The sequence below is a fragment of the Amblyomma mixtum genome, chromosome 3 (assembly GCF_055824585.1).
Source record: "Amblyomma mixtum isolate Tamu chromosome 3, ASM5582458v1, whole genome shotgun sequence".
NCBI classification, from domain to species: Eukaryota; Metazoa; Arthropoda; class Arachnida; order Ixodida; family Ixodidae; genus Amblyomma; species Amblyomma mixtum.
The window spans coordinates 330,140,823-330,159,656 of NC_143014.1; the positions used below are offsets into that span (position 1 = coordinate 330,140,823).

An 18,834-nucleotide genomic window follows, 5' to 3' on the forward strand; every position below is an offset into this window, starting at 1 on the left:
GCTCTATTTTCAGTAAAAGCAGTGTCTCTCATAAGAATTAGGTGATATGTCAACACAAGCAAACTTCAGTTTGTCCTCAGTGTCCCTTTAAGAAAAAGTTGAAAATGACTGGGCATCACAAATCGGCAACCAAATAAACTGAAAAAAGCAGTCATGGTGCTACTTCTGGTGCAACGTAAATGCAAGCTTGTGCATGGACTTCTCAAACCAAGGTAATAATAATAATAATAAAAAAACTGTAAGAGCAAATTTTATAATAGTAGTCATCTCGGCGAAAGCCTTGCAGCTGCTATGCATACCTTGCAAGGCACACTCAAACATGTCAACATCAGGCATAAACAGAGACATGGTAAAAGGAACTCCACAGAAATAGAGCACACCTCAAAATTAAGCTGACCAGGAAATTCATTAATCCCCAGATGCCTTTCCAGGAAACCAGCATAAGGTTATCTTGACAGCTAAGGCTTGTAAGACAGGAATAATGTAAATGTTACCAAGCACACAGTGGTTAACCCTGCGCATCCCCACCGCAGAGGTAACAATTCTGAAAGTTGATTGGCTGAGCACACAGTGGCGGACCTAACACAGGCTTCTTCTAGCAGCTTTTAAGGCAGAAGAAATTGTAATTTGTAGCAGCAAATCAACATTTTGTAGCAGATGTTGCAGCTTTTGTAGAAGAAAAAAATTGCGTTTCATCGAAAAATTTTGCCTTTTGGAGTTGGCAAGTTCAGTGAAAAAAACACCCTAAACAGATATTCCGTCACTACAGCACTCTTTATTTAAAAAATCAAAAGCACCCTGAATTTTCAAATAAAAAATAGTTGCTGAACACAGCAATTTTTATTGACAGTGAAATATAACGATATATATTAATAAAACTATTAAAATGCAAAAATGACATCCTTAAAAGCTAAAGCCACCAGGTACCATTTTCTTGTCTTCTTTCAAAGATTCTAGCTTGGACAATGCCAGCAGAGGAACAAAATCGGAACGAGAAAGCTTGCAAAATGAACGAGAAGTGGCAGCTCAGGCTACGATGTGAACGGCATCATCCCTCTACGTTCCCTCGCAACAGCTGGAAAGCAGTGCTGGCACAGGAATTGCGGTCAAACTCAGCTTTCTCGTCAAGACGTAACCCACTTAGTGTTCACATATCAGCTGCACACTGCCCTGAGATAGGCTTGCAAATGTCACATTTTAACCACAATCAGCACAGTGGTAGATTCTTCTCAGTACAACAATGCTCAAGTAATGCGAGTCTAGCTTTGGCAGTTAGTTAAAATGCCCCATAAAACTTTTCGTGATGTTTTAAATCATCCATAAATGCTGCAGCCACAACCGACGATTTTTTTTACGACGCTGAACTTTAACACTAACAGTAACTTTCTGGAAATATCTCAAATGATGCTCCACGTGCTTATATGCAACATGAATTTTATTACTGTTACTGATGCAGTTCCATCACTGCAGTGAAGTGAGCACACACAACCGGGCAAACAAAAACCAGACTATACCGCAAAAGAGAGCATGCATGCAGTGCTATATGAGGTGTGCCTTCGAGGGCTGGCTCTGAGGCTTGTGTTAGAGTTTTGTGCTTTTTCTTAACCCATACGGCCTAAAAGACAATTCTAAAAGATGGTTTGGTTTATGGGGTTTGACGTCCCAAAGCAGCGCAGGCTATGAGAGACACCGTAGTGAAGGGCTCTAGAAATTTCGACCCACTGGGGTTCTTTAACGTGCACTGACATCGCACAGCACACGGGCCTCTAGAATTTTGCCTGCATCAAATTTGACTGCTGCAGCCAGGACTGAACCCACATCTTTCAGGTCAGCAGCCGAGTGCCATAACCACTGTAAGATGAATAAGAGAAATAGCGAAAATTGCCCTTTTTCGAGGCAGTTTTTCTCAGCAAACAGCTTTTTTATGTGTTCACCGATTTATTTCGTCTGTTTGATTATTTGACCCACTGTTACAGTGCACTAAAGGAGACAGAGCAGCGAGCAGTAGGGACTAGAATCGGAGCCCATGACCCCGCCACTGGAGATCGAAACAGCAGCACTGGAAACACCCACTCTTGAACACGTTTCTATGCCTTCCTGATCTCGTCTGCAAACAGAATTAGGAACTGCTGTTGCGTCATGTGCCTGGTGCATAAAAAGATGAAATATTTATGTTCAGTTACACAGGCAATGGATACAAAGTTATTTAGGTAAAAAAAAATGTTACTAATGATGATCATTCAACCACCACGAGGAAACCATTCTTTCACTTGAAGACATTAAACCCCACAATATACAATTGATTTGCTGAACATCTGGGGTATTTTTCAGGTCCTGCCAAGTTCAAAAACTCATTCGGCAACTGTATGACACTCCTTTATGCTCCAATCAAATTAAACTGCTGTGGTCTGGAAGTCAAATTCTGATTTCATTTTGTCTTTCAAGAGGAGAAAAAAAAATAAAAACCCTGTTGTGCCAAAGTATATTAGTAAACGCAAAAAGTTTCTTCTTTCTCTCTCTCGCCATTATGGTCGAAAAACGTGCCCTGTGCGCCAGTGCGGAGACCGAAGAATGTCGAACAGCTGCCGTGATCTTCCACAAAAAGGTGTCCACCAACCCTCCCTTAACCCCTTCACCGTTTTGTTATATCAATGAATTTCTTAACAAAATTGCTTATTTTTTTATTCCTGATTTCGATTATTATTGGAATAAAAAGCATGTATTGGATCTTTAAAAAATATTTGAAGCAAACATGAAGTCAAATTAGCATATTCAAATTTGTTATTTCTCACAATACAGAAAACCAACTTCCTGCTGGTAATTAGCGGTAAATATATTCAAGCAAGCCATCAGGCAAGCGTATAGTGGTCTAACCAGGAACTGCCAGAAAAGGAAACCGAGGGGGTCGCATAGGGATGTTGCTGACGTCAATCTTAATCCACTGACGTGCACTCGCGAAGTTCGCTTCTGAGCTGTCCTCTCTTCATCGGAAGAACTGATCAGCACAACGTCATCACTGTAATCCTCGCTGCCTGAAACAATGCACACTTCAGTGTCCGAATCACCATCGTCTGAAGAAGATGATGATAAAGAAAAGCGTCTTTTCCGAGAAGATGGCTCAGCAAAACACGCATCGCCTCTGCCGGATGCCATTTTTAGAACTCAGGTTGCCATAAGAAAAAAACGTTTATGTGGTAGAATGAAACGAAATTAACAGATCAGTGCTGCCATCTGTCGAGCAAAATGCCATCTAAGCCACACACGAGTGCTGTTCGTCCGAAACGCTGAAGGGAAGAACCTGTTCAGCGAGGACGAGCTACAGTCGTCCATAACGGTTTGGGGACAGCTTGGCAAGGACTTCGGACGCAGCTCATCCGAAGCGGTTAAGGGGTGAAAAAAAAAGAGGGAAAGAGAGAGAGTGAAAAACCCGCTAATAAAAGTAGCATTGCAACTGCAGTTAACCGCTAGCAAAGTCCACTCCATCAGGCTAGAGGTCAATTGGTGTGTGCGTGTGAGCCGGCTAGGCAAAGCATGCTAAGTAGAAGCAAAAGCGTAAAAGCACCAGACAGGGGCAGCGCTGGAAATGGAGCTACTGCACACGGCCAGTGATCAACCAATGACGGTGATCTGACACGTTTAAATACCAAGCATCAGGTATGCATCAATGGCCCACCCTGTCACGTATCATCCGTTGCCCGCCCAGTCAGAGCTGTGATGCTGTGTGCAGGCAGCGCACAGACAGCATAGGTTCTGCTCTCATATGCGCTGTGGTAGCTTCACCACTGCATTGAGGGTCGCTGATGAGGATGCCGACCTATAACCAATTGGCGTGAATGTCTCAATCACTTCTGCCATTATCGTGTCACTGAAGCAGCTCGTCCGCAGCAGGTGTTTCCGTCAGGAACACATGGCCAAGCTAGAGAGCCTAGAAAGTGGCTATTTAGGGTCTGCCTTGAAGAAACGGACGTCCACTATGGACTTTTTAAGGATATAAATGCCACTTTTGTCTGAGTATATTTTTTTGGCTCTAATTAGAAAAGTTGGAAGGAAATGAACATCTGTTACAACGAACATCGAAGCTATGAGGTGTTCAGTGTTCGGGCCCTCTGGCCATAATTTTCACAGAGTTTGAACTACTTTTTAGGTGCGGATTCAGTAAGAGATTCGCCCTACCAGCTGCGTATCATTCCACCTCGTGATTCTTACTTCTCAAGACCGTGACGTTTTGCAGGACAAACATGTGCAAGAGGTAAAATGAAGTCCAGGAGGTGCCAGTCATAGAACTTAAGGTTCGTTGCAAAAAATATGCCTGTGTCCACTTTGGCTGTATGGTGAACCAGTTTTTGGGCGTGGCTTAGCCTGCGTGAACAGGCGCGCTAGCTCTGGCAGCGCTGACTGCAATGTATGAAATGGAGTGTGCAAATATGGCATAATCATTAGTAAATCTCGGCATGAACTCACCTCAAGGACGTGGAGAACCACATTTCGTACTCATTGTGGCATGCAGCCAAATAAAGTTCTTGTCCCTTATCAACCTCCACTTCACTTGGTGGGAAGTATACACCTTGCTTCCAATGGTCTCGCCACTGCAATTAGTGAAATGCAAAATTATTAAGACATGTGCAATGAAAATGGTGTAGATTTTGTGACAACAAAACACCATCATGGTTTAGTGCAACTGAGAATTAAATTTAAAAGACATGAAACTTCAGAGACCAACAAAGGACATGATTTTCAGTATTGGCCAGTGAGCAGCTTTGACACTTCTATACATGCAAAAATTGACAAGTAATGTGACATGAGAACAAAAATCATGACATCTGTGTATCAAAAACCGGTGATGCAGAACCTGACAAGCTACATGCCACGGCATGATGGAGGTTAGAGCATGTAAGAAATTTTCAAGCCCACTTATTCACCAATACTGCAGCAGGTTTAATGTGATGTCAAGCAGGGGCTGCAGTTGGTGCTGACCAAATCAAAAACTAATAGTAATAAATGGCTTGTAATTAAATAGTCAAATTAAGCTCCGGTGCTTTGAGGCAAGGCAAGAAAACAGATATACAAAAACTTGGCATTCACAGCCTCTGAACAGAGCAAAAGTTGATTATCAGAGGCTCGACAGTGTTATTCAAATATGAAATGTCACGGCCCCCAATGTTCAACAAAACAGATTAGCCCCCTACAGCCAGTAAAGGCTACACTTGCAGATCCACGGCATTATTTGCAGAAATTGTCGAAACTAAATTACCTTTGCTCTGAAAATTAATCTCAGAACATAAGATGTGCTGCAAGACTTCCTGCACTATCATGAAAAAGCCTTTTCAATAGAATGTTATGACTGTTCCATCAAAATTGGATATAAAGCTTTATGTCGTCAAACATAGGAGTAACAGATTAAAAATGCTTGTGCAAGGAAGGCCGTTAACTCTTTCGTTACCATGGGAAAAATAAATGTTTTGACAGGTCTGATACCGAATTTTTTCCTGCAAAATATGCGAGATGTAAAAAAGCGAAATATACGTAAAAATTAAGGCAATAGAACATGCGTCCTGAAGACAACTTAACACAAATACTATTGTCTGAATATTGCAAAAAAAAATATCCGAAAACACGCAGTCTAAAATTGAGAAATAAATTGCATTGACAAGAGAATATGCCTTTGAAAAAACAGTAAAAACATTCTGAAATATAAAAAAATGTTCTTAATATATTTCTTAACCAGCCACCAAAAGTTTGAATTTGTAAGTCTAAAACTTTTTAAGCTAAAATTGTTTTTCTGGTACTACATAAAAAAATGCCATTTCGATGTGTGTTAAACAAATTTGTCACAGCAAGTAAAAAAATTTAGAAGTAGAATGTAATGTATCAAAATATAGCTTGTCAAATGCACTTTTCGACATTATTAGTTCGAACTAAAAATGTCTTTAAAGATGCAGAAAGAAAACTGCAGTAACAGAAAAAGTATATCTGCCATATCATTTGTGGTGATTTACTCACATAAAAAAAAACAAAAAAGTGGTACCACCTTATAGCGAATAGGTAAAAAAACACGATTCGACATAGCCAAAGTTAGTATTATGAAATTTCTCCACAAATTCGCGCTGGAGAAGCAAAATTCAATCAGTGAAAGAACAGCAACTGGGAAAGACCTTTCCCGTAGTTTTAGCACCATTTGGTGGATATTGCAGAGGCCACAAAAAAAAAACACAAGTGGTAAACGTCAGCTAGGTTGGCTTTCCTACAAAGCACTATGGCATGCAATGGTGGCAGGTCAAATGCCAGCTCAGGTGGCTGCCTCACACTACAGCGGTATCGTGTAAAAAATCGGATGCCAGGACGAAAGCTATCGACATTGTTGCCACCTCCGCTCCGTAACAGTCAATGTCAGCATAAGGATGGCTGCTGGAAGACAACAACCGACCATGTCAATGGTTCCGAGACACTATCTACGGCGCGAGAGGCACAAGCGGTTACTAATTACCTGGCTACCAACTGTTCTCGCCACTATATCTTTTGTGGGAGATAAAGCGTGAACCATCGCATTAACGCTTGCCGCACCACCACTAGACATTCGTGCAGTGAGGCAAAGGCTGATGCCTGACATCTGAACCGGGCACAGCTTGGCGCTCGGCAGTTCGATTCACCAGTTTTAAAGAGGCCCTGAGATGTAGATAAAGCATGAGGTCTTTATTCTCTGTATGCAGAGTAAGGGGCATTACAGCTTCTGAACCCCCAAAGAGATCGCCAAAATCGTAATATTTAATATTTTATTCTTCTCCAGAAATGCTCGTTTTGAGCAGATGGCGTCACAACGCAGCAGCCATTTTCGGCAGCGGAAATGAGGTGGCATCCAGATTGAGCGCTGCCGCTGATTGATTGTGCATCCAGTTTGCATATTGTTCCTTTATACTCACGATATGGATCCAAAATATTATGTCTCTGAGTACTCAAAGCTTTGTGCATGCCACAAACACTAGAAAGAAGCAGTGACAGTGAATGAAAACTAATATGCATAATGCTAGGGGCAACACTTTTCGTTGCACTTCAAACTTTCGTGGGGCGAGCACTGTTCAAGCCACACCAAGGAGGCAGCGAAAAAAAAAAGGCCAGTCGACACACCTTGCCCAAAAATATGTAGAGAAAGGCCGGATAGGAGACGGGAGGCAAGTTTGGTGGGGGGGGCAGCGGACAGCCTTGCAAAATGCGGGGCTGTAGGGCTGCCCCGACAAAGCAACAATTGCATGCAAGCTTCCACAGCGTGCGGGCTAGACGAGGTTCTGATTGGTGGTGCCCAATCTAAGTACCGGGTGAGTGAAACACATTTTCGTCTGATCTTTTCACTTCAAGTTTTCAAAAAGCAATAACTTTCGTTCGCATGCTCCGATTTCAATAATTCTTTTTGCACTGGTCTCAGGAACACATGATAAATCAATCTAATGATATCAATCGGTACCGAGGGAAACATCGCAGTGCCCCTTTAAGACAAACTGCATTGGATATATAAAATATGAATGCTTGTGTTTCTTAAAAATATTCATGAACAGCTTGATACAGCCAATAATTCATAATAAATTGTTTGTTCAAGAAGATTTGACTTTAAATTGTTGCAAATGCTCTACAATGCTTCAGTTTCACAAGAAACAATGTCGGAAGACGTTTTGGATGATTTGGAACCAATCTGAAGACATGCACAGCTTTTCCAAACAGCTCTGCGCTATTACGAAATGTCAATCTGAGGTCGGTTTCCTGATTTCTACTGGGCCTGAGTTGATTCTCTTTTGGCCAGATGGGAGTAAATCTTGACCATATGATGTCGAGATACTCGGGAAACCAGAGATATCATTCATGACATCAGTGCGACACATAAACCAGCTCTATGAGCAAAAAAACATACAAAAAGCAGAAAGCAAATACTACAGGCAGACATGTGCCCATGTTTTGTGCTAAGGTTACACAGTGTCTACGTCAAAATCAAATTTCGATGATGCAATAGCATCGTCAGAGTCACTGCTGCTTGATGCATAGAAAAACTGTGCTGCAGATGCAGAATCTAAGCAGAATTTTTCAGAGCGCATGCTGTCTCTGCGGCTGATGCTGTCCCGCAAGTGCATTACACTAGAACGTCAACTTCACGAGTGCTTAAAAAATTGCCACCTAGTGGGAAAAATACAAACTAAGCAAGAAGCTAAAGTAGAGTGTTTAAAAAACAAACTAGATAGCGCAACAAATTCTTGGCGACCCCGGTAGCACTGAAATTACGCTTTGAATCTATCAATCAACAGTGATTGATGCATAGTGCCATAGTAATGAAAGAGTTCAGCAACATTGTTGTAGGCTTACATTAAACAGTCAGATCAGCATTTAAAGAATGAATTCTCAAATCTTTTGCTAATAGGGAAATAAATAATGCAGTAAATAACAAGGCATATTTCTTTAAGGTACCATTTTTTGTTTTAACCGAACCCAGTTATTTTTTAAATAGTATATTCAGGCTTCAAGAAAGATAATTTGTTAGTTTTCTAGCATGAAAGACCAGCAGGTAAGTTTTTACAACGATGTGCATCCTGTATAAGGCATAAGATCTGTTATAAATACTAACATCGAAATGTTCTGAATAGTCAGTTAGCACCCTTGGGATGTGGAATCACTTTTGTTTCAAAGACGCACATTATGCCTGAAATTCAGCAAAAATCCATGCTTTCACTTGCGCCAAAATCTGTCTTCATAAAAATGGTGGACAATATGCTACCTAGCTCACTGTTTTGTGAGGTATTACTTACTACGTTGCTACATGGCACAAAACACCAACTTATTTGCGACAAGAAGGGTGGTAAACTCGACTGAAACAATGAAATGACTGCTAGGTGCAACAGTCTCTCCGAAAAAGCTGCGAGTTTGCTGTTTATACCACTGAGCACAAAGTGTCTGAAAGGGATATCAATTTCTCATGTCAGAATCTAAAAGAAACAAGAATGTAGGTTTGGTTCATGGGGTTTAACGTCCCAAAGCGACTAAGGCTATGAGGGACGCCGCAGTGGAGGGCTCCAAAAAATACACCTGGTTAACATGCACTGACATCGCACAGTACACAGGCCCCTAGAATTTTGCCTCCATCGAAATTGGACAGTCGCAGTTGGCTTCGAACCTGCGTCTTTTGGGCCAGCAGCCGAGCACCATAACCACTGAGCCACCGCGTCGGCTGGGCTCGGCCAATCTTCCTTTCAGCACAACTGCTTTCCTTTCTTAGGCACTATGTCATGACACTGTAGATCAATGAGGAATTGTGTAGTGACGTCACTACTATTGTACTGTGTGATCGTTATGGGATGTTTGAATTGCCCACACGAGTCCAAGTGGTTGTGATGCAATGTCGCTCTAGACCAATCCCTATTTTCTCGACATGATGCCTACGCTACCAACTATGGCGGTTTCTTCACTGAATGAGAGGCACTCTTGATGCTCTTTTGTTAATATGATGTATTAACATCATATTAGGGGACACTGCAGTGGAGGGTTCCAGATTAGTTTAAGCCACATGGGGTTCTTGAACATTCACTGACATTGCATAGCATGTGGGCATTTTGGAATCAAGCCTCCATCAAAATGCAGCAGCAATGGCCAGGATTCGACCCCGTTACCTTGGGGGCTGAAAGAGCACAGCGAACTAATATGATAGCCCTCCTCTGCTGACGTAAAAAGCGCTACATGACGCGTCCGAATCTGGCACTGCTGGTCGTCACGAGGTACGGAAGCAGGAATTTTGACAAACGTAGTGTAAATTATCACCTCGCTTTGAGGTCCTGTATGCGGCATCAACGCTCAGTGGACCGCACTCTATATAATGCAGGCATTCTATTGCCAAACTCTAACACCCTTTTCAGGCACCCTTTAATATAACGAAAACCAGCAAACCTAAAATGTTTAAAAAAAAACTTTCACACCACAGCTTACACTCAAGCATTTGAGTTACAGACTTGTAACTGCCATGTGAGTGTTTTGTTAACCCAAGTGATCATTTGAAAGCAAGCATATTTAGTATGCAACATAGGTTTCACCAGTTTCTATGCTAATACAACACTGCTATGAGAGACATGCTGCATGCATGCAAGTGTGATGCTGTTTCTGTCTCACCAGGCCTGCCTTTGTTCAACTGTTTTATTTGCAGACACACATGCAGTGCTCCACTTCAGCATGCACATGAAAAAACACATTGCAAAGAGGGATAATGGCAATAAAAAAGCAAATACAACTTAAAACAAAGAAGATGATACATCTCATAACCACCTTCTAACAAGCTCTGATGTGTGTTCACATAGTGAAAGTGCATTTTCACTCCACAACATCATGAAGCACAAGCGCACACCATTCTTTCAGAATACAACCATTCTTGGGCATGGAAAAATAGGAATAAAGCGTGAAATTTTAATGAAGCACAGCGCATCATCAAAAACAGTAAATGCATGCATTAGTGACACATCAGTGAACCTGTCACAACTCTTTAGAGCAGTCATCAATGCGTATTGGGCAAGCGATGTGACCGGCATCTTCCCTCTTTTGTAAATTTGTCTTTTTCATGCACACTGTCATGTGTGTGCATCTGAGGTTTTCATGTTGAAGAGTATATATGTGATTTTCATTAAAATACTGAGCGTTGAAAGTCCAGCACTGTCCTGTCTGCTTCACTGTGGCTGTGTCCGTTCCACTGGTTTAACTTTGTATCAACACACTCACCTCTCCACGCTATTCCAGTCGATCCTGCATATGTCAAATTATTGTTTATACGTAACAGTCAAAACACACCCTTGAAAACTCCATGCAAAAATGTAGCACTACTGTGCGCCTTTATCAAACTCGCATACAGCAGAATACTGGATATATGCAATGGCACGGCCCACCTGCGATCACTTTTTGCGAGTGCAGCCAGGTCAGCAATCACAGCCTTGGACACCTACTGTCAATGCTAGCCATGTAAAAACGTACCTCAATATGAGGAGAGCGTTGGGTGTGGTTGTGGGCGTGCCTCACAATAATGCGTGCCTTCAGTATGGCGTGCCTATTTTAAACGTGACACCACTGTCATGCAAAAAAGCCGCCATTCAGTGCACCAGCTGTCATGCGGTGAAGCCAACTTAGCTGTGAAAAGGCTTTCATACAGGTAGCACCGAACATTAGAATAGTGTTATAAAAATGTTATGTAAATTGGAGTAATGTTACATGTTGCATAGTAACTTTACATTAACATTAAAAATTAACATATAACGTTATAAGTTACATAGGAAACATTACTTTCACATTCTAAACAAACGTTGTTTTAATGTAATCTTCTAAATTTTATTATAATGTTAGAGTCGCAACTATAAAACAACATTGCAAATATATTTCGAGCACGGATTTCCAGACATTTTTTCACTGTTCTTAGAGTAAAGATGTTTTTCAACTAACAGTACCTTGTAACCACATCTCTTAGATAGTACTCGCCATAGATTACATGAAGAGCCCCATTATTTTATCACAAAACTTTAGTTATTACCCATTCCCCACTGTCACTCATGGGACATCCCGCAGTAGCGAGTATATAAGCTCGGCGGCATGATATCCGTTTGGAGGGGAGTGAATACGAGTTGCTGTGCTGTAGTGTAGTGGAGAAGGTGTCGCTCTTGTTGTTGGTTCTTGCAAAGTGTTGTAAGTTGTGTGCCGTCACCACTGGCAGGCCTGCATGCTTGTGCGGGGCTGCTTCACCATTTTGGAGAATGTTGCATTTATGTTGTTTACATGTTTCGTGAATGTTTGGGGAAGGTTTTTCGAACGTTTTTATGTAACATTACAAAACATTAGAAAAAAAGGACATTAAGGACATTGAAATAACATTTGAGCATAACAAAAATGTAACATTATCGCAATGTTTCGGCAATGGCTTCGCATGGTGTGCTGCTGCACACGATGCAGAAACCAATTGCACCTCAATTTCAACAGAAACTATTGTCTTCATAATGTACTGGAAACAGGATTAGACCTCTCCTGATAGGCGGTGGCTGGTTCCAGAGCACTGTCCACTGCAGCTTCAATGCGGTGTGAGCTAGGCCTAGTGACAGCCAGCAAGCGGTGAGCTGCCAGCACATCGCTGCAAGAAGCGCATCCTGCACCTAGTCAGGCTTCTACAAGAGTGATCCCAAAAATAAGGTATGTGGTCATTTTGGAAACAGACAGGAATGCTTATTTTCAATGCCTGATGCATCAGCTTAAAGCTTGAGCATTGCTTTGTTTTTCTAAATAATTATCATTTTGGGCAATGCATTTTTGCAGCCACTGGGGCAGCTTTTGATTACCCATGCCCTACCAGCTCTCTGCCGTGTCATTGAAGCGTTAGACCTCATCAACGTCGCCAAAACGCTTTCCAGCCAAATGTTTTCTCAACACAGTAAAGATATCAATCAAAAAGCCTAATTTCTACCTTTAAGTGCCAAACTTAAATCTTCAATTTCACATCTAAGATCCTACTTAGTCAACTGGGGCAGCACACCACAGTCCCACTCTACTTTTACATATTACAACAGAATGCAGATGAAATGCATGTAGTATCTTGCCAGTGTTATAGTCATAACTGCTATACAACTTACATTTTGCAGGTTGTGTATGCTTGCCTGGCATCTTCCTCCCATCACAGGTTAAGTTGCTCTTCACCCACATTGCAAACCACCAAGTCACGCTTCACCTCTTGAACATAATGCAAATTACATGCAAGCATCCCTGATGTGTTGTGCTATGCCAATGCACCTTAAAAAATGCCCTAGGAGGTGAAATTGATTAGAAGTGCCCCACGCTGGCATTTCTCTGAGCCCATGTAAACATGCCAGATCATACCATTCATGACTTTCTACAGCTCCCTGGCCTGTTGGCATCCCTCTGTCTCAAGAAACAACTGCTTGTGCTTGAAAAGCAAGTCTGCTGCAGTGCACAATCTATTGCTCTCAATCCTCTGAGAGGCATGAAAACAAATGACTTTGTACGCATTCCAAAATGGCTTCCCCCCTTCACAGCTCAGCAATTCAGATTGCTGCCATAAGTTACTGATCTCATCTATGCCTCTGACATCAGCTCTCCTGCTTATGCTACCTTCTACTCTCCTCCTAATTGGTTCCTCATTTTCAAACCAATGCCAAAGTCATTTTGAGGCAAACCACAAGTGCCATCACATTTAATGAGATGCCCACAGCTTAATTTACACACAAGACTGCTCCAGCTTAAATGGACTTGGTCTAGGTTGAAGACGTGAGAGGCTGTCATGCAGACTTACCGGCGCACTTTTACCAGCAGGGCGTGCCCAGTATGGAGCACAAGACAAACTGGTGGTGTCACTGGGGTTCATGCCAAGTTCCCACCACATCAGCACAGCATGGCCAGTGCCACGATAGGTTGCTTTTGTGGGGCAAACAGTGAAATCCTCCCATCGCATTGTCTTGGCATCTGTGAAGTCAAACCTGAACACAAATAAAGCATCAATAAATGTCACCAAGGCGGAATAAGCGTCAGATGTAAAGTAGCCCTTGAAAATTAGAATCAGAACATCACCACTAATACTCACTCAATTGAAAACACACAATGGTGCCACCAACAGGCGCCCTCCTGTGTTTCCAGAGTGGCAGCCAAGAAATTCTTTTTTTTTGCAGGATGCTCAGAAACTTTTCCTCAGGAAAAATCAAAGTGATTAAATAACAGTACAGAACTTCATGAACTCTCAGAAAGCTTAGAAGGGCAATTAACAATGACACAAATGAGAGCTAGAAAAAAAAAGAATGTGTTGGTATGAGTGAATAGAAAAGGAGGAAAATCTTCGCAGTAGCCTACTGAATCAAATTCTGCCAACATGCAAGCATGCACGTGGGCATGCATACTACTGGATGTACTAAAGATGAACTTTCCATCTCAACCAAAAAATTTTGCACAGCTCAGCAATTCAACTAGGCAATTAAACTCAACAATGGCAGGTGAGTGCAAGCAGAAAAAAAAAGAACAAAACAATATGAAAAGAAAAACATCTCTCATTCTGTTGCAAATATGTACTAAAATCTTTGTAACCTCCTAAAGCTCACCTTGTAACTATCAGCATCAAGTGAAAATTTAATGCAACAATCTAAACACAAATGCAAAAGCATTGAAATAATGACAGAAGAAGAATTATAAAAGCAGTTTATTATCAGTTTTGCAGAGCACTCACCGCGCTTCAGAGGTGATAATTAGCCATACGAATTCCTGGTGCCGTATACGGGGTTTAACAGTCTAAAGCGGCACATGGGCTATCAGGAATGCTGTAGTGGAGGGCACCAGACTAATTTCAACTGCCAGAGGTTCTTTAAGCAACACTAACATTGCACAGCACAAGGGTGCTTTGCTTTTCACCTGTATCAATAAATGGCCGCCACAGCTAGGACTGAACTCAAACCCTTGACCTGAGCAGCAAAGTGCCCTAACCACTCAGCCACCATGGTGAGTACACAAACAATTAGTCTGCCTCAATTAACACTTTTACCTTTTCTTGCTCTGATTTCACTTGATGCCAAAAGTACATACGTAGTCCATTTCATTGCAACAACTAAATCTTTGGTTGGTTGGTTTATGGGGTTTAACGTCCCAAAGCGACTAAGGCTATGAGAGACGCCGTAGTGGAGGGCTCCGGAAATTTCGACCACCTGGGGTTCTTTAGCGTGCACTGACATCGCACAGTACACGGGCCTCAAGAATTTCTCCTAACATAAACATCTAACATAAACAAGCTCTTGTGCCAATACAGAAATCACTCTTGCAATTTGTAGCATGCTGTAGACTTCAATCCTGTAGCCTTGGCGTCAACAACTTTTCCTGAAGCAAGTGACATCAACAAGTGGAAATTCCAGCAAGTGAAACGTCATCTTCCGGCGGCGAGCATTTAAAGCCTTCCATGCAACTGATGGTCTTCAGTGGGAGCGGCAGCACAGCAGCGACCATGATGCCTGAGCATGCTTGGCTTGCTTTGCAGGTTCGTTACTATTCTTATACAGCTAATGTTCATTCAAACTATCTTTGTCTAATTGTGCTGCCACTCCCAGCAAAGTTGCATGAATGTTTGCTTATTATGTGGTGTCGTGCTATACTTCTGCTCTGCGGTGACATTGAAACTAATCTGGGTCCAACAACAGGGGCCATGCTACAGCTTATTTTAGACAAACAAACTCAAGTTGAGGCTCAGCCGGCTGATATTAAAAGCAAGATAGAACACTGCAGGGACCAGTGCACTGAATTGCTAACACTTGAAAGTGCTTTTTGTGACCTTGAGTGCACTGTACAACTCCAGCAACAAAAGTTAAATGACATGAAAGACAGAGTCAGACGCAATAATATCATTGTATTTGGTGTGTCAGAGGACGCAAATGAAACAAAAGAAGATATTGAAACTAAAGTGGTAAAGGAAATTTTTTCAGAGCAGCTGGGCATTTCCGTGACATCACTGGAAAGAATACACAGACTGGGGCAAACAAAGGTTGGCCAAAACAGGCCCATAATCATGAGGCTTTATGATTTCAATGAAAAACTAGCTATATTTAAGAATTGCAGCAAACTGAAAGGTGCCAGTGTAAGTGTTTCCGACGACTATTCACAGGCAACTCTACAAAAAAGAAAACTTCTTCGGGAATCCGCTCAGGCCGATAAGGATGCGGGGGCGAAAGTTAAGCTCGTGCTTGATAAACTGATTATCAGTAGCACTGCCTACATCTGGGACCTGAAAACAAATACCCGTGCAAAGCTGCCAGCCACCCAAGCAAAAGCATCCAGTTCTAGGGAATGACACAAGCAAAAACATGAACTAAGAATACTAAACATAAATGCGAGGAGTATCGTAAACAAATCAGGACCCCTCGAATGTTTAGCAATACTGCACAATCCCCATGTCATTGCTGTGACTGAGACATGGCTGCACGAGTATATCCAGAGTGAAGAAGTTTTTCCTAATTCGTATAATGTGATTCGCACAGATAGATCAAACAGAAGTGGAGGAGTGGCACTGTTAATCAGGAACACACTGCAGTATGAAACCTTGCCCTTTATTAGTGATCATGAAAGTGTATGGTATAAACTAATTTTAAACAATTCGATATTAGTAATTGGGGTCATTTATAGGCCACCAACCAGCCCTGTTGAGTATCTCCAGAAGATTGACGAACATTTAAGCGTTGTTACTAACAATAGATGCAGAATTATACTTGTAGGAGACTTTAATTTACCGGGTGTAAATTGGGAAGCACAAGTTTCGGGGCCCACAGATAGGTCTCACGCTGACACTATGTTAGAGATCATGACGAAGTATGGTCTGATTCAAATGGTTGATAAGCCCACACAAACTCAAGGAAACTCTCATTCACTGTTGGATTTAATATTTTTGTCTGCAGAGGCATCTTATTATACAATAGATATTGAAGATGGTATTTCCGACCATAAAAGTGTGCTTGCTACCATTAATGTTAGCAAGAAGTGCGCCTCAAAACAGAAGACGGTGAACATTTACAATTTCCGCGCAGCTGATGACACTTCAGTTATTGACTACTTGGAATCTGCCTTTTACATGATACCACAAAATGATTGTGTTGAAAACCTATGGCATTACTTCATCTCAACTGTGAGGCAATGTTTGAGGCGGTTTGTACCTCTGATAAAAAAAAGCGGTCACAAAAACCGAATCCTTGGATTACTCAAAATATTATCCATTTAAAACGCCGTCTACAACGTGCTCGAAAAAAAAGAAGCCTAAGCAATGAAGTGTAATTGCTGCTCTCAGTGCACAAGTACGAAAAGAATTGAACGAAGCCAAAACGCATTTTCTTTCTACAACACTGGCAGAATATATGCACAGTGCTCCCCAAAAATTTTGGAGGTATCTCTCTGGCTCTAACTCAATGATAAACGGAGTAGTGATAAATGGTACTTTATGCTACGAACCGAAATTAGTCGCCGAAACCTTTACTAGATTTTTTTGTGTTGGTATTTACTCCTAAACTGCATTTACATTCAAAGAAAGCACCAGGCACCCAGCAGCATGATGGAATTGTCATATCACGAGAAGGCATTCTTTCATTACTTTTAAAACTGGATTCTAAGAAGTCACCTGGTCCTGATAACATACCTAATGAATTTCTGAAGCGTTACTGTGAATGGATTTCCTATTTTTTAGTGGTTATATTTATAGCATCATTGCGTGATAGGACTGTACCGGGTGACTGGCTATTAGCAAGAGTTGTGCCTGTTTTTAAATCTGGTGATAAATTTGATGTTTCATATTACCATCCTATATCTATCATATGCTCTGTATGCAAAATGTTTGAGCATATAATATCCAAATACCTTGTAGAATACATTGAATGTAAACACCTTTTTTATAGTAAACAGCATGGCCTCCGTAGCCGTCTCTCGACAATAACACAACTATTTGAAATTACTCATGCTTTTGCTACAGCCATAAACTCAAAAGAGCAAATTGATCTCATTGCGATAGATCTCTCCAAAGCATTCGACAGAGTGTGTCATGGTAAACTTTTACACAAATTGCATGAGATGGGTATCAATGTACAAATAATTATAATTGGATTCAGGCTTACTTAAATAACAGAGAACAATTTGTACTAATAGATGAAGAACGCTCCTCTGGGGTTCTGCAAGGGTCCATTCTGGGTCCTATATTGTTTTTATTATATGTTATTGATACCGCGAATGACATACACCCTCTCGTCGAAGCGCACTTGTTCGCTGATGACATTGTGTTACTTTGTCGCGTAACATGCCTGCAAGACCAAGTTCTCTTGAATGACTCCTTGAAGTTTGTGTATGATTGGTGTGTGAAGTGGGACATGAACATTAATTATGATAAGCCAACCTCTATGATTGTATCTAAAAAAAGGCTTCATTAGTGTTCCCATACATAATTAATAACAGAGAACTAAAGCGTTCTATTAACTTAAAATACTTAGGTATCACAATTAGTCATGACAAACTGGAGTGATCATGTGCAAAACATTTGTGGAGCAGCTCAACGAAAACTTAGATTCCTAAGGCGGAAGCTAAAAGATGCACCATCAGATGTCAAACTACAAGCATATAAATCAGTAGTAAGACCAACTCTGGAATGCGCAAGCATAATTTGGGACCCTAATCAGCAATATCTTGCAGAAAAGGTTGAACGTGTTCAAAGATTGGCAATTTTCGTCTTAACAAAGAAGTTATCAGCATTGGCTATTCGCAGAAAAATTGCTAGGCTAAAGATTTTTTATCAGCTTTATCACAATATGTTCAATCTGGATTCCAGCTTGTACTTGCGACCACCCGGAAGACTGTCATCGCGTACTAACCATCTCTTCGCAGTTATGTCATACATGCCGAGAGTTTATGTCCATAAGTTTTCGTTTCTGCCTAAAACAATTATAGAATGGAATAACCTTGACCGAAACGTATTCAACAAAACTTGCTCACTTGAAACTTTTGTAAAAGAGCTGGAACTGTGTCGTACTGATTGATTATACTATTTACACCCTGTAACAACCCGCAAGGGCTAACAGTATTTGGAAATAAATAAAATAAAAATCACAAAACCTTAAGATTATTATCAGAGTGCATCCTTCAAAATTTCCTTGCTTCATCCGCCAGAAATTAAAGCTCTGGCGTCACATTAGCACCAAAGCAGAAATGTTCATTTAGCCTTTCCATAAGCAATACAAACATAACGGGCAAGGGAGAAATAGCACAAGCGTTAAACTTCTACTTCAGCTCGGTGTTCACAATCGATGATAGAATCACTCCTTGCTTCCCATC

The 18,834-nt window shown here is 41.3% G+C and overlaps 1 protein-coding gene across 1 annotated transcript in view; it reads right to left on the bottom strand.

Moving 5' to 3' along the window:
- The window catches only part of LOC149355929 (protein arginine N-methyltransferase 7-like), a 75,149-nt gene that overhangs the window by 32,294 nt on the left and 24,021 nt on the right, over positions 1-18,834 (bottom strand). Inside the window, exons 9-10 of the mRNA XM_089584043.1 lie at positions 13,298-13,481; positions 4,462-4,586 (exon numbers count right to left, since the gene is read on the bottom strand). Of these exons, the coding sequence (XP_089440169.1) occupies positions 4,462-4,586; positions 13,298-13,481 (309 nt within the window). The remainder of the gene's footprint in view (positions 1-4,461; positions 4,587-13,297; positions 13,482-18,834) is intronic.